At 37.5% G+C, this 15,596-nt stretch overlaps 1 protein-coding gene across 2 annotated transcripts in view; it reads left to right on the forward strand.

The window, feature by feature from the left end:
• Mib1 (MIB E3 ubiquitin protein ligase 1) overlaps positions 1-15,596 on the forward strand; it is a 131,343-nt gene that overhangs the window by 62,843 nt on the left and 52,904 nt on the right. For both annotated transcript variants that reach the window (XM_020163561.2, XM_074070144.1), the window contains exons 10-11: positions 6,751-6,858; positions 14,772-14,969. In XM_020163561.2, the coding sequence (XP_020019150.2) occupies positions 6,751-6,858; positions 14,772-14,969 (306 nt within the window). The remainder of the gene's footprint in view (positions 1-6,750; positions 6,859-14,771; positions 14,970-15,596) is intronic.

The raw sequence follows: 15,596 nt of genomic DNA on the forward strand, positions 1-15,596 counted from the left end.
TTGCTCAGGCTGGCCTTAAACTGATCCTCCTGATCTCCACCTCCTGAGTAGTTAGAATTACAGGCTTGGGCCACTCCATCTGACCTAGTCTTCATCTTCTGAGTTACTCTTTTCTGTTTGCTTTGCGTTCTGGTTTTCATGTTAAAGTCTATCCTCGCATGTCTGGTGATCCTTGGTTGTCCCATTGTCTGTTTATCTTTAAGAGTAGACAGTAAAAAAAGCTCATTTGTAGGCTTCTGTGTCTGTCAGTGCTAGACCTTACTGTGGGTCAGATGTTTCCTTGTGCTATGCATCCATTTTTCAGTCTTTTCTCTGGGATTGGTTGTGCTGGGTGTACATTGTAGCATTTACAAAGGTTCTTACAATGTATCAGATATATTATACTTGAATTCTACCTTCTTCTCTCCCTCATCCCCCCTCCCCTGATTCCAGGAACAGTTTCAACAGGTATCATTTTTGCATTTACATATATGTGTATACATTGTTTGCATCATATTCATCCTCCTACCCCTTTCCCACTATCTCCCCCCGACTGGTGCCACCCCCAACCCCCGCCGATTTTGTAGAAGGAAAAAAAAAAACCATAAAAGATAAAACGAGAAACATGATGTTTTGCTAGTCTGAGATGAAGATATCTACACAGGGAATTTCCTTGTGTTGTTCCCATGCACTTGTATATTACAGCTCCAGTTGATTCCTCTCTCCAGTTCTCTTCATTCCTCTTTAGTCCACTTCCCATGGCGATCCCAACCAGTTTAAAATTTCTGTGTTCATTACTGTACAGTGAACACATCAGTCTCATTCAAATTTTTGGTTTCCTTCCCTTGTCTTATCCCTCCCTTGCACAGTCTCACTTTAGTGTGACCCGTGTCCCATAATTGGCTGCATTTGTTATAGGTCTGCAATCCACATATGAGGGAGAACGTGCAGTTTTTGGCCTTCTGAGCCTGGCTAACTTCACATAAGATGATGTTCTCCAGTTCCATCCATTTACCGGCAAATGACAAAATTTCATTCTTTTTTGTGGCTGAGTAAAATTCCATTGTGTATAAATACCACATTTTCTTAATCCATTCGTCAGTAGTGGGGCATTTTGGCTGTTTCCATAACTTGGCTATTGTGAATAGCGCTGCAATGAACATGGGTGTGCAGGTGCCTTTGTTATAATCTGACTCATATTCCTTTGGGTATATCCCTAGGAGTGGTATTGCTGGATTGTATAGCAGGTCAATTTCTAGTTTTTTAAGAAGCCTCCATACTGTTTTTCATAGTGGTTGTACTAGCTTACATTCCCATGAGAATTCCTTTTTCCTCCTGCGTCCTCACCAGTATTAGTTGGTGGTGGTGGTTTGTTTTTTTTTTTTTTTTTGGTGGTACTGGGGTTTGAACTCAGGGCCTCATGCTTTCTTAGCAGGCACTCTATCACTTGAGCCACTCCACCAAGCCCGTTGGTTGTGTTCTTGATAATAGCTATTCTAACAGGGGTGAGGTGCAATCTCAGTGTGGTTTTGATTTGCATTTCCTTTATGGCCAGAGATGGTGAGCATTTTTTCATGTGTTTTTTAGCCAATTCAGAGCTGCTCTGAGTGTTTGTCTGTTCTTTTCCTGAGGTTTAATACTTCCCGTCCTTTCGTGATTATGTTTGGTTTTGTCTTCTGCGTGTAAGATTCCTTTCAGAGTCTTCTGTAGTGGTGGCTTGGTGGTCATATATTGTTTTAATTTCTGTTTATTGTGGGAGGCTTTTATTCCTCCATCAATTTTGAATGATAGTTTTGCTGGGTAGAGTATCCTAAGACTGAAACGGTTTTGTTTCTGTGCTCAAAATACCTCTCTCTGTGCCCTTCTTGCTTTTAAAGTTTCAGTTGACAAGTCTGCTGTTTGTCTGATGGGTTTACCTTTATGTGTTATTTGTTTTTTCTCTCTTACAGCCTTCAGTATTCTTCCTCTGTTCTCTGTGCTTGATGTTTTAACAATAATATGCTGTGGAGAGGTTCTGTTTTGGTCAAGCCTGTTTGGTGTCCTGGAGGCTTCCTTTACCTGAATGGACAGCTCTTTCTCTAGATTTGGGAAATTTTCTGCTATGATTTTGTTAAATATATTATGTATCCTTTTGGCTTGAACCTCTTCTCCTTTCTCTAAGCCCATGATTCTCAGGTTTGGTCTTTAGGTGGAGTTTTTGAGTTCTTGTGTATTCTTTTCACAGCTTTTGTGAGTCTTTTGTCTAAGAGTTCTTCTGTTTTTTTTTTTTTTAATATCTGTTTCATCTTCAAGTCCTGAGAGTCTATCTTCCACTTGTTCTAGTCTGCTGGAGTGGCTTTCCCCTGGTTGTTTTTTTTTTTTTTTTTTTTTTTTTTGATTTAAGGAACTTTCTATTTTCAGGGTTTCTGTTTGATTCTTTTTTTCTGAGGTTTTCTGTATCTTTGTTCGTCTCCTCTTTCATATCTTGTATTATCTTCTTTATTTCATATCTCTCTTTTTTTATAGTCTCCTTTGTTTCACTTTGGAGTTTGTTGATGTCCTTTCTGAGTTCATTTAGTTGTTTTTGTGTCTCTCAAATTTTTTATTTGTGGTGTCTTCATATTTCTTGAGTATATCTTGTACTTTCTGGTTACTCATGTCTTTTAGCTTCTCCATGAGTTTCTCAGTGATCTCATCCATAATTTCCTCTGTGAGAGATTTTTTTATGGACATCACTGAGCTCAGTGGTGATACTTGTCATTGTTCTGTTGGGGTCAGGAACTGGGCATTCATTTTCTTCTTTTCCTACTATCGAATTGTTGGTCTTCTGGGAGGTAGGATATCCTGGCCTCTTTCTCCTCCCCATGCTTCTATGATGTGCTGTGCTCCTATGTTGTTGAGTGGTTAGTTGGGGATTTTAATCAACTGTTATCTTCCCTTGACTTCCTGTGCTATCACTGGTTTAGTTGTTAGCTAGGTAGTTCTGCTATTTCTGTTCCCTGACTAGGTGGTATAAATTAGCAATAACAAATTCACTGATTCAATGACAGACCAGTTATTTACAAAATATCTAGTAAGCCCCTTGGTGATATTATCTATAAGTCATGGAGATTAGGGGGATACTGGTTGTTTGAGTAGAGATGGATACTTAGGTATTAAAAGAACTGGTGGTGGAGGAAGGGGCAGGAAGGGGGGATAAGGTGAGAGGGAAGGGGTATAAGGCATGGAGGTTCTAGGGTACTAAGTCCCTAGTGTGTGTGTTGAGGTGTAGTTCAGTTGTTGTAGAAGAGGGTGCTATTGTCAGGGATTGCCAGGGGATAGAAAGGATGGGGTAAAGTGTAAAGTTGATATCCTAGACTATTCAGTGGGTAGTGTGTTTTGAGAAGGTTGAGGTAGTGGGGGGAGAGGAAGATGAAAAGAGATGAGAAAGAAAAAATTGGGGTAGAGAAAGGAAAGTGGGGGAATAGAGGGCTGAGTGAGTTAGTATTAGGACAGAATGGAGAAGGTAACAGTAAGATAGAAGAAAAAATAAGTTAATATTAAAAATTAAAAAAATACAAAACAAAAGTAAAATAAAAAGATGTGTGTGTGTGTGTGTGTGTGTATCTTTAAAAAGCAGTTCATTGAATGTTCTGGACTCTATCCTCTGATTTCAGGTTGAGGTGGTGACACTTTTATGTAGGGGCTTTGGCCAAGATTGTCCCTTTTTAAGGTTGGTATGTTAGGTTGCATGGCAGTGAGTGTTGCTCTTCCCTACTGGACAGCTTTGGGGGTCTCAGCTCTAGGTATTTGAGCCTGGGCTTCCTTAGTGGAGTGGGTCTCTGGAGCAGACAGGTTCTTAGAAGTGGTCCCATGAGGGGTTGGTAAATGAGCAGTCGCCAGTCTGTTCCACTCACAGGTCAAGCTTGTGAGTGAGAAATGAGCCTTTCTCTTAGTGAGACTGTCAGTTTCAGCTTGCTCCCAGTTTCCCCAAGGCAGTTCATTGCTTGGCCTTCCCCACAGGGACTGCTGAGTAGCTCCACCTCCACAAGAGCTTTTTCTGCCCCTCTCCCCCATCCCAGGCAGAGGGCAAATATTCCCTCTGTGTATTTGGCCATCAGTTTTGTCCAGAAGGGGTGCATTTGGCTCCCCAGCTGTGCTAGAATATGTGGGTTCCCTCCCAAACAGTGTGTGTGCTCACCTGGTGGGTTATCAGATTTGCTTGGTTGAAAACGGATCACAGGGCAGCGCAGGCAGGTGGCAGACAGACGTTTTGTGTCCACTTGTGTTTGGCAGGTCCCCATTTTCGCAGCAACTCTCTTTCTGCAGTTGTTGTGTTATTGTTGGCGAGGTTGCAGACACACTAAGGCAGAAAGAAATCTGAGCCAGTGGGTGGCAGTTGGAAGTTCTGTGTCTGCACATATTATGGCAGGTCCAGGTACTCCCAGATGCTTGCAGGTATCTGCCGTTCTCTGCATTGTGTTTTAGCTTTACCAACCCAGGCGGGAGGGAATTAAGAGAGAGAGAAAAAGAAAAGAAAAAGACAAAAAGAAAAAAAGTGGCCAATTGGCTGGGTCTATCTGACCCTGTTCCCAGCTGTTTCCAGCCCGCGAATTGATAGGCAGGCTGCCGCAGCTGCCTGACCCTGTGCCAGGCTGTATGTGCTTTAAAAAGTTAGTTTAAGGGCCCGGTCAATGAATTTTATGTGCCCCCTGTGTGTTGGCGGTATCCTGGTTGGCAGAAAAAAGCAGTATTACCCAATCCTTGTTGCCACGAAAATCTGCAGTAATTATTTGAAATCATGCGGGTCAAGGTCTAAACTTTTAGGTTCCTGGTTGGTGTAGGGGAGGAACAGTGGGGAAACCCAGGGATCTAAATGCTCTTTAAACACTTACAGTCAGTGCATTTGTGATTAGTACACACCACCACATTTATTCACATTCAGAGGTGTTCAACCAATCAGTTTTGAGACTTTTGGGGTTCACTGGTGAATGGATTGCTTCTAAGTGTTTCTTGTGGCAGGTTTAGGCTTGCTTTCTTTGGTCTGCTAAATTGGTTCTATTTGTTCCATCTGCTTTCAAGCTTCCAGTGTATATGAGAGTGTGTGTGTGTGTGTGTGTGTGTGTGTGTGTGTGTGTGTGTGTGTGTGTCCATAGTTTTAATTTTCTTCGTGTTTGAGGCTTAAAAGGAAAAAAAAAAACTTCAGTAAGATGTCAGGAAATAATGAGGATAAAGGTGATTCTTCTTTTAATTAAAATACTAATATAAGAAGGATATATTTTTATGATACTGAAAAACCATGGTCTCTTGCCTCATATCTACAAATCTTACACCTTTTCTAGTGTTTTTTTTTATTTTTCACTTTAGTTTTCCTAGCATGTTCGTCTTGATTTTTAGATGAAAAATATTTGTGAACAACTCTAAGGGAAATTTTTCCCTCAAGTTTTCTTTTTTATTTGTTTCTTCCAGAGTAACTTCTTTCTTTTTTGTTGGGAATTATTTACTATATTTTGTCTTCTTTTTTTGTGTTTGAGTCTTCTGCAAATCTCTGATCCTTAGTTATTTACTTGTATCTGAATGAGACTTTAAAAAGGCAATTGGTAATTCTGTTTATATGGGTGGGACTTGACTAACTTTGCATTGTGGTGATTGAGTGTATGGAGCTTCAGAGGCTCTCTAAATGCTCTCTCCAACTTCTCACTTGTTTTGGGTAAGAAGCCTCCTTTTTTCTGCCTGGAGACAACCAGCAGCTAAATGCAGACAATACAGCAGCTAATCCTCTGTCCTTCATTCAGGGACTGGGCCTGAAGAATGGCTGTTGCACATTAGATTTACACCTGGAGTCCATCTTATAGCACTCTGATATGCTTATTTTTATAGAGTTTCAGTTTGGAGTACCTTATGCTCTTTGACTTTGGCTTCCTCTGCCCTACGAAGTTAATTAACACTTTCCCCTCTGTTTACTTTCTTTCAAAAATGTGTTGGTTTTTCTTTTTACTGATGTTAGTTCTTTCTTTCCCTTTGTTTTTATGGGTTTTTACATCTTAAATTATTTTACTGTAATTTTAGTATGGTCTCAGGCTACCACCCTTAGCCATCGTTTATGTTTGTATGGATGAGAGTGGAAGGGATAGAATTAAAGAATTACACTTCACTTTTTGGGTTTGTCTTTAGGTAAGTTATGTGTATACACAATATCTGAAATGAAAAAGTTGGAAGGTGCTACTTTTATAATATAATATGTATAATATGTATTATATATTACTTATGTATATACAAGTAATATATATTATAAGTAATATATATTATTTATAGTAGTTATATTATTGCTAACTCATTTATGTATCCTTCATGGTAGTTTGCCTATAGTTGGTAGTTGGAATATTTGTTGAATCAAATTTATTTAAACTGTACTGGCTAATACATTTCTGAGTTTTTTACTTACCTCAGTTTTTTTTCTTTTTCACTTAACTATGGTCTCTCAGATTTAATAAACTAAAAAATACACTGTATATACAAAATTGATGTAACTTCCTTGACTCTTTCCTTTGTTCTGTCAGCTCTACAGATTGGTTAAACAGTTCTTTCACAGCTCTCAATAATGAAGGTTTCTTTCTTTTTTTTTTTTTTTTTACAATGCCTGTCTCCTTTAAGTCGAGTTTTTGTGATCTATACTGTATTATATGGCACATCAACTTAAGTTATTCTTGTAGAACCATACACTATGCTAAATTTAAGCCTATACTGTATATTTGTCGACTGTTTCTCATTTGTGATATTTGTTCATTTTTTACTTACTTATTTTTAATTTAGGTAAATGGGCAATGTGCTGGCCACACAGCTATGCAAGCTGCTAGTCAAAATGGACATGTTGATATTTTGAAGTTACTTTTGAAGCAAAATGTGGATGTAGAAGCAGAGGTAACTAAACTAAGCTTGAAAAACATCTTAAGTAAAAATTCATGCTCTGGAAATGATTTATCATTATTGTTGTTGTTGTTAGTGTTGCAGTGCTGGGGATTGAACTGCAGGTCCTTGTGGATGCTAAGCAAACATTCTACCACTGAACTATGTCCCCTGCCCTTTAGAAATAATTCTGTATGAGTTTGGTTTTATTCTTGAAATTTAAAATTACCTGATGCTTTTCTTATTGAAAATGAAAATTTGATAAAAGACAGCATAAAGCATTTCTTGTTTTTTCTATGTTCCCTCAATATTTTAAGGCTAGTCAGGAGAAGGTAGGTTTTGAGTTTCCTGCCACAGTGGAAGAACCACTATGCTGTTGGGAGCATAGTAGGGCTCACCTAAAAGTTAAGCTTGGAATGTTGAAGGAAGGGTACCATACATACTCTGCATCAAAGTCTTTCCTGGTCTCTTTGACACTCAGAAGCTTTTCTTGGTTTTTTCTTCTTTTTTTTAAATCTTAACTTAATTTGCATTTGTTAGGTCTTATTTTTTCTTGACCTTAATGTGGGTCTTTGAAGAGTTCACAGTACATGCTTATCACTCTGCATATACTTACATATAAATGTAATGTATATATGTATGTATATATTTAACTTGACTTAGTGTTTATATATATACACGTGTGTACTGAGGTTTGAACTCAGGGCCTACACCTTGAGCCACTCCACCAGCCCTTTTTAATGATGAGTTTTTTTGAGGTAGGATCTTGCAAACTATTTGCCCCAGCTGGCTTTAAACCTCAATCCTCCTGATCTCTGCCTCCTGAGTAGCTAGGATTACAGGTTTGAGCCACTGGTGCCTGGCTAAAACATATTCTTATAAAAGGGAAATAAATATTTCTTGTTGTCACTGGAGTTTCAATTTGGAATCTGTAAATGTGGTTTGAAGGGTGGTTTGCCTCATTACTAAAAATATATTAGGATTGTATTTACTTTAGTCCTAGTGCTAGATTACTTAGTATAAATCAGAATCTAGCAAATTTGGACTAGGCAGGATGTTGCAATTTGTCCAAAAGGCTCTCCTGTCTGGGGAGTTTGAAGACTTGAATTGATGAGGATTAAGTTGGCAGGCCAGACTTTTTTTTTTTTTTTGTTACTATTTAAGAAATGTTAAGACACATATTTTAAAAGGAAGTCCTTTTTTTTGACTGTACGGTGGTTTGAACTCAGGGCCTCATGCTTGCTAGACAGTCTTTCTATCACTTCAGCCACTACCCTAGCCCTTTTTATTTTTTCATTCCAGGTTTATTTTCTGATTCACCTTCAGATTCTGTTTTCCTTAGCAGGTTACCTACCTTCACTGCAGTAAAAAATAAATAAGTGTAAGGTACTGCTGAATAAAGACCACTCCACGTGTGGAAAAGAAAGGTTTATTGGTCCAGGCCACAGGGCCGTCACTCTTTTTGGGTTCAGAATGAGGTGGCTTGGCTGAAAATGGGTAGTGGGCTTTATAGGAGGGGCCAAGCCATGGGGGAGGGAGAGAGTCTCTGGTCTCTGATTATCTGCGATCACCAGATAGAATAGGTCGACATGCCTGGCTAGTTGAGTAACTGGAAGTTCCTGAGTTGTTTTGGAAGCTGAGAAACAATCAGGCGGGGAGAAACAAGTGGTCCTAAATCAGGGGGTCTGGTTTCGGTGCTAGCCTTGGGACCTTCCACCTGCCCCAAAAATGCGAGGGACCTAACAGTAAGTAGGGGCGAGTGTGGTGGTATACATCTGTAATTCCAGCTATTGAGGAGGAGATAGAAGGATCAGGCTCTGAGGTGAATGGTACAAAGTGAGTGATAAACCCTTTCTTTAAAAACAAACTGAAGGTAAAAGGACTTGGGGCGTGGCTCAAGTGGTAGAGCATTTGCTAGCAAGTATGAGGCTCTGAGTTCAACCCCTGCCCCCAGCACCAATAAAAAAACGAGTTAAGTAAGCTCTGATGCTCTCATATTTTTTCCTTGCAGGAATAGGAATCAAATCCAGGCTCTTGCACATGCTAGGCAAGTGTTGTACCTCTGAGCTACATCCCCAGGCACTTACTCTTACATAGTTCTAAAACAATGATTGCAAGTGAAAATGCAGATCCTTTCTCCCATAATTAGCCCTTTTTTTGTTGGGCATTTTTGAGATAGGGTCTCTTGAACTGTTTGCCTGGGCTGGCTTCAAACCTTGATCCTTGTAATCTCTGCTTCCTAAGTAGTTGGGATTATAGGCATGAGCTACCAGAGCCCTATTAAAGGGAAGTCTTTTCTAGTTTTGTGTTAATTATTTTTCCCGTTCTATACTTGTATGTACTTTGAGCTGTTGGACAGCTTCTAAAGAGCCTATGGTATCTCAGTGGTAAATAATTCATCTTTGATGTTGGACTTTTCTATTACCCAGAAATTAGCATCTTAGACATCTAGGAACCATATGATAGTTTTGTAACTAATGTTTTTAATGAATGAGATACATAACTTGATTTTTCTTTTGCAATAGTAATTTTTAAATTGCATCTTTCTTAGTTGTGAATTTAGGAACTCATATGTATGTTAAAAAGTTAGTATGATTATGCCAAAAAGACATCTTAATTTTACATTTTGTAAATGGAAGACAATTTTGTTATTGTTTTAATTGGGTTTGAGGGAATGGAGTAAAATTTGCTGACTGAATACCTCACTTTTTTATTTAATGAATCCAGAAACTACAATAGTAACACTACTGAAATATCAAGGCCCTTCTATTATAAATAGTAAGGAAAGAGACTGAAAAGCCTTTTTTTTTTCTTGGCAATTCTGGAGTCTGAACTCAGGGCTTTGAGCTTGCTGAGCAGGCACTCTACTGCTTGAGCTACATCTTCAGCCCTGCCTGTTTTTAAAAGGCCTGATTTTTGACTTTATTCACTAAAACTGGCAACATGAGACTACCCATATGTTTGTGTATGTAGAGATTTTTGTTCACATGAGTAGCTCTGCAGAATGGGATATACCCATGAAGTTTGGAATAAAGTTGGTAGTGTTTTTCATGAGTAGATTTTTCTCTTTTTTCCCTACTTAATTGAATTCAAATGTAAAGCAAATGGTTAGTTGATACTATAAACACAGAAGATTGAAGATGAAGAGAGCCTCAGTAGGCCAGATGTTTGTTAAATAACTTGTTATTTAGAGTACAAAGTCTGTTAACTAGAACAGTATGACTCAAAAAGAATTTTGCCATGTTCCTCATTTATATTTCAATTTTCTCCATTTTCTGTTTTAAACCATTGTACAGAATAGTAATCATCAAGAAAGGATGCAGGGTGTGGGGAGAAGGAGTCTTCTACATTATTGGTGGAAATGTAAATTAGTGTGACCACTATGGAAATCAGTGTGGAGGTTAAAAAACTAAAAATAGAACTGCCACATGATCTTGCTGTAGTGCTCCTGGGTATAAATCTAAAGGAATGAAGGTGTGCCTATAATAGAGATACCTGTACACCCATTCTTATAGCAACATTATCCATGATAGCCCAGCTATGGACACCTACCAGCATAGGTTAAAGAAAATGTGGTACATATTTATAATGAAAGAAAAATGAAATTCTGCCATTTGCAGGAGAATGGGTAGAACTGGAAATCATTATGTTAAATAAAATAAGCTAGACTCATACAAATATTGCATGTTTTCTCTCGTGAAATCTAGGACTTTAAAAAAAAAACAAAGAATGACACTAATGTAAAATGGCAGAACTGTTTAGGGAGAGGAGCCAGGGGTGAATATGATTAAAGTACTTTATACGAATGTATGAAAATAGAATAAGGACATTCACTGAAGATTGTTTAAAAAGGAAGGAAGAGAGGAATAAGAAAGAATAGTAGAGGGGATGAATTTGATTATAGAGTGCATTATATGCATGTATTGAAACACCACAAGGGAATCCCTTTGTACAATTAATATATGGTAATAAAAAAGAAAAAAAACCCATTGTAAACATATGTAGTTTGTCTAAGTAGTGTGAAAAGAGGGATGTTTACATGACAGGTTAACTCAGTTGTTAAAGGAAAAATTGCACTTAAAAATTGAATTAAAATATAACTACAGCTTATGGCCCAACATTGACATAAAAATTCATCAGTTTTATTATTTTTAGGATATAAAAATTAACATTGTCTATTAAACAACAGTATAGTGCTGGTGGAGTGGCTCAAATGGTAGAGCACCTGCTTAGCAAGTATGAGGCCCTGAGTTCAAACTCCGATACAATCAATCAATCAGTCAATCAAATAAATAAATAAATTGATAGATAAATAAATAAAACAGCAATATAGTTGTTGGGAGCCTTTTTTCCCATCTGAGGACTTTTGGAAATGCCTGGAGATGTGTTTGATTGTTATACTGTTTGACTAAAGAGGGGCTTATACTGACATCTATTGAGTAGAAGGTAAGAATACTACTAAATACCCTAAAGTGGACAGGACAGCTCTCACAATTACTTGGCCTAAAATGTCAACACTGTTGAAGTTAGAAAAATAGCTATTTTGCCAATGCACTTAAATTTGTGATTCATCATTTGCCAGCTCTTTAAATGATTTGTTTTTATTAATCTTTTTATTTTTGGAAATTTTAAACATTTACTAAAGTAGAGAGCATAGTATAATGAATCCAGTACCCTTCACTCCACTTCAATGATTATTCATGACCTGTTATATTTGTACCCTTTACTTCCCATTCCCTGCATTGAATTATTTTGAAGTAGATCCAAATATCATATTATAATGTTAGTAAACACTTTAGTATGTATTCTAAAAGATAAGGGCTCTTTAAAAATTTTATTATACTTTTTTATCACACCTAAAATGATAATAGGTTGTCTTTTAAAAATCCAGAATTTTTAGTAAAAATTTGGGGTTGGTTGAATAGCTCATTCTGTAACCTTTTTTCCATCTGCATTAGGAAGTAGACTCAAAATGATATGGATCAGAGGTCTTCAAACTGTAACCAGAAGGCCAAATCCAGGCCTCCTCTGTGTCTGTAATGTATTATTGGAGAACAGTACACCCATTTACTTACATACTGTCTGACTGCTTTTCTGCAACACCTGCAGATTTAAGTCATTGTATAGTTTGATAAGAGACTATATGGCCTGCAGAACCTAAAAATACTCTCTGGCTTTTCACAGAAAAGTCTGCTAACTTCATGCATAGATGACTATTGCAGATTTTTCAGTTGATTTAAGATGTTATTGAACTAAATTATGCAGAATACCTGAGATCACATTTTTCCCTTATTTCTTTTTCTTAGGGAGAACTCAGCTATTTTGTAGAGTTGGTTGTCTCCAGGTATAACCTACTGAATACAGTAGAATTACATTTTCTTTCCTCCTTAATATATAAGTCAAGGCATTGAAGATTGTGAGAGCTTAGGTATGTGGCTATAGGTGAGCTAATTTTTGGATCTACCAGGGACTCAGTATTTTTTTCTTGCTGATGAAGTATAATAGTAAAGGTATAGAAGTTTAGATGGATGACTGCTTTCTTTTTTCTTTGGCAGTATTGGAGTTTGAACTCAGGGCCTCATACTTGCTGAACAGAACCTCTTCCGCTGAACCACATCCCCAGGATGACCACTTCAGAAACATATGCCCTTTACAGTGTTTTCAAACAGTGCCAAATATGCCTAAATTATCAGGAAACATGGGATGATTTTATCATTTAAATTTAATGAAAACTACTTTGAGTGGAGAGAATTGGTAGGAGAGAGCAATACTAGACTTTGTCATATAATACAAGTTTTAATGGTATTTTTGCTGTTAGAATGGTACTGGATAGAAGTTTAATTGGTAAAAGATTCAGTTTCCCCAGTAATTTAAGGGGTTGGAATATGGAATAAGGATATAAGTAAGGCACCATTTAGAGTATATGACACCCTAGGAATTTAAGGTGTTGGTTTTACCCGTGTTTGTTCTTATTAAACACTTCTTTCCAACTGGTGGAAGTGAACAGTACAGTTTCAAGAAACATACTTCTTCTGTTTGATTCGGCTTACCTCATTAATGAAAATAAAACAGTAGAATTTTTTTCTAACTGTTAAAATGAAAAGGAAAGGGCAAGTGGGCTTCAAGATTGTTCACTATAAAGGGATTCTTTTGTGAAATACAAATCAATACTCAAAATAATAACCACCAAAATGGCTATAGGTATACATAATTCTCAGGACGGCAGGTGCTGTTAGAGGCCTTCTCATCCATATTGGGTGTGACTCAGTGGTAGAGGGCTTGCCTAGTAAGCAAGAGGTCCCAAGTTAAAACCCTAATGCCACCACCCCCCATCCAAAAAAATGATGCTGTTAAAAATATGGAGTGTCAAACTAAAAAATAGGAGGGAGAGAGAGAAGTGTGTCACATGAGAGGAAGCAAGATACCCTGAAGGAAGCCAGGCTTGCTCTTTTATAGTTAACCTAAACTTACTCTCTTGAGAATTAACCCTCTGCTGTGAAATCTGAACTAATCCCTTCAGCAGGGTGGTGCCCATGACCTATCACCTTCCATTAGGCCCCCACCTCTCAATACTTCATGTTGGGGACCAGTCTAGCATGGTGAACCTTTGGGGGACAAACCACAAGCAGTCAAATTCTCAGTAGATTTGAAAAGATAAACATGATACAAAATATTTTCTCTGACCACAATGGGATGAAGTTAGAAATCAAAAACAGAAGGAAAACAGAAGTAAATCTATAAAGAGGTTTGTTTTTATATAGTAAAGAGAGACTTTGAGGTGTTTGAGACGTAAAATTTGTGTTTTACAGAGTTCTGTCTTTGGTGTGAAAAATTGTTTAGGTTAAGAATGAAGTAAAGACAGGGTGAGCTATGGTAACATTTCAGGAAGCCTAAATTGGTGGAAGAGTTGGAGAAGGGGGAATAGGTTTGAGCATTGTTTGAAGAGTAAAAGCTATGGACTTTGGTGAAGCATACAGATATTCATAGAGTGGAACTAGATGAGTATGACTTATGGTCTGTGGTTCCATCAGCTTATACAGGGGAGACTGGAACAAGAGCAGATTTTGGAGGGTTAAGAGGAGAGAAAAGGGGGTAGGAGAGTAGAAATCAGTTTTATATTTAATTTGAGGCTCCTTTACAAATGGTTTGATAGCACCTTGTAGAAGTGGGTTATAACCTTCTCTATTGAAATTCACATTTGTTATTAGTTGCAGAGACTGGTCATGTGGTAGGTTTATTTGGATTATTTAAAGTCAGATTCAGAAGAAAGCAACAAAAAATTAAGATTGTGGCACAACCATGTGGTTTTCTAGTTTAGAAGAGAAACCTAGAAATAATTTTATTGTATTCATATATATATATATATATATGTATATATATATATTCCATAATCTTTAATTTTTTAAAAATGTTTTTCCTTTTGACATACATACATAGTGCAGTATCAAGTTTTTTAATGTTTGTTTTACATAACTAAACTGGTGATGGAACCTGCATAAAAGTGTTTCAGTTAGTGGTTTTCTAACAACTGTATATATGATGTTCTTTATAAACAGTTCCTATTTTTATTCAGTCAGTAATCTTGAATTGGTGTTTTATTATAGTTTTGGGTTTTGTCTTTTTTTTTTTTTTTTCCTTATCCTCTCCTCTCCCCTCCCCTCTTCTGTCCTCTCCCCCTCCCTCCCTGCCTCCCTCCCTCCTTTCCTTCCTTCCTTCCCCTCTGTTCTGTTGTCTCTCTTATAAACTCATCTCTTCTCTTCCTCTTCCTCATCTTCTCTTCTTAACTCTTCTCTTTGGCAGGGTCTCACTGTGTAGCCCAGGCTAGCCTTGAAACTCCTGCAAGTGCTGGGACAGACATATGCTACCATGCCCATCTCTATTTTTTTTCTTAGCTATTCACTAATTCAGATTTAAATGCTAACATTTAGGATAAAGATGGAGATAGAGCAGTGCACCACGCAGCTTTTGGAGATGAAGGTGCTGTTATAGAAGTATTACACCGAGGCAGTGCTGATTTGAATGCTCGCAACAAGCGCCGACAGACGCCACTTCATATTGCTGTCAATAAAGGTCATCTTCAAGTTGTGAAGACTTTATTGGACTTTGGTTGTCATCCCAGTCTCCAGGTAAGGTTTTTAAGGGAACATACTGAACAGGTATTGCTGGGATCCTGTTTAAAGGGAAGCACTAAATTCTGTGATAAGCATTCCTTTGTGAGGTTTTTTTGGGGGCAGGAGAGTGGGGAGGGTCTGAACAGTCATAGTAAAGGATACCAAAGGTATAGGATGTTATAAAATTGGCAGCTATTTTTCTTAGAAAAGCCCTTTTAAAGAAAATGTCAACAGATTGGGTTTAGATTGAAGGGTAGAAGTGAGGGCTTCTTACAAAAATATCAGCTTATGAATTTACTTGATTTAATTTTATTGATTGTGACAATGAATTTCAGTAGCTTAAAGAATAGGGTGAGCCTGGGATATGTAGTGTGTTCCAGGTCAGCCTGACATGAGACCTTGTCTCCAAAAAAAAGAAAATGAAGTATTAAATAAAAATGGTCCTTGAAACATCATTTAGATATATAATACCTTATTTAAATTGGAAACTCAGTAGTGATTAAAATAAAAAGGTGAGGATCATTATGATATTATGATCTTAATCTGCTTGTAGTTTAGAGAATTCAGAGCAGCCAAAGAATTCATATCTTAGATAATGAAGAAGACTGAGAATAGTACGAGTGCATACTGCAGAAGCACTGA

Source organism: Castor canadensis, chromosome 4 (assembly GCF_047511655.1).
Source record: "Castor canadensis chromosome 4, mCasCan1.hap1v2, whole genome shotgun sequence".
In the NCBI taxonomy this organism is placed as follows: Eukaryota; Metazoa; Chordata; class Mammalia; order Rodentia; family Castoridae; genus Castor; species Castor canadensis.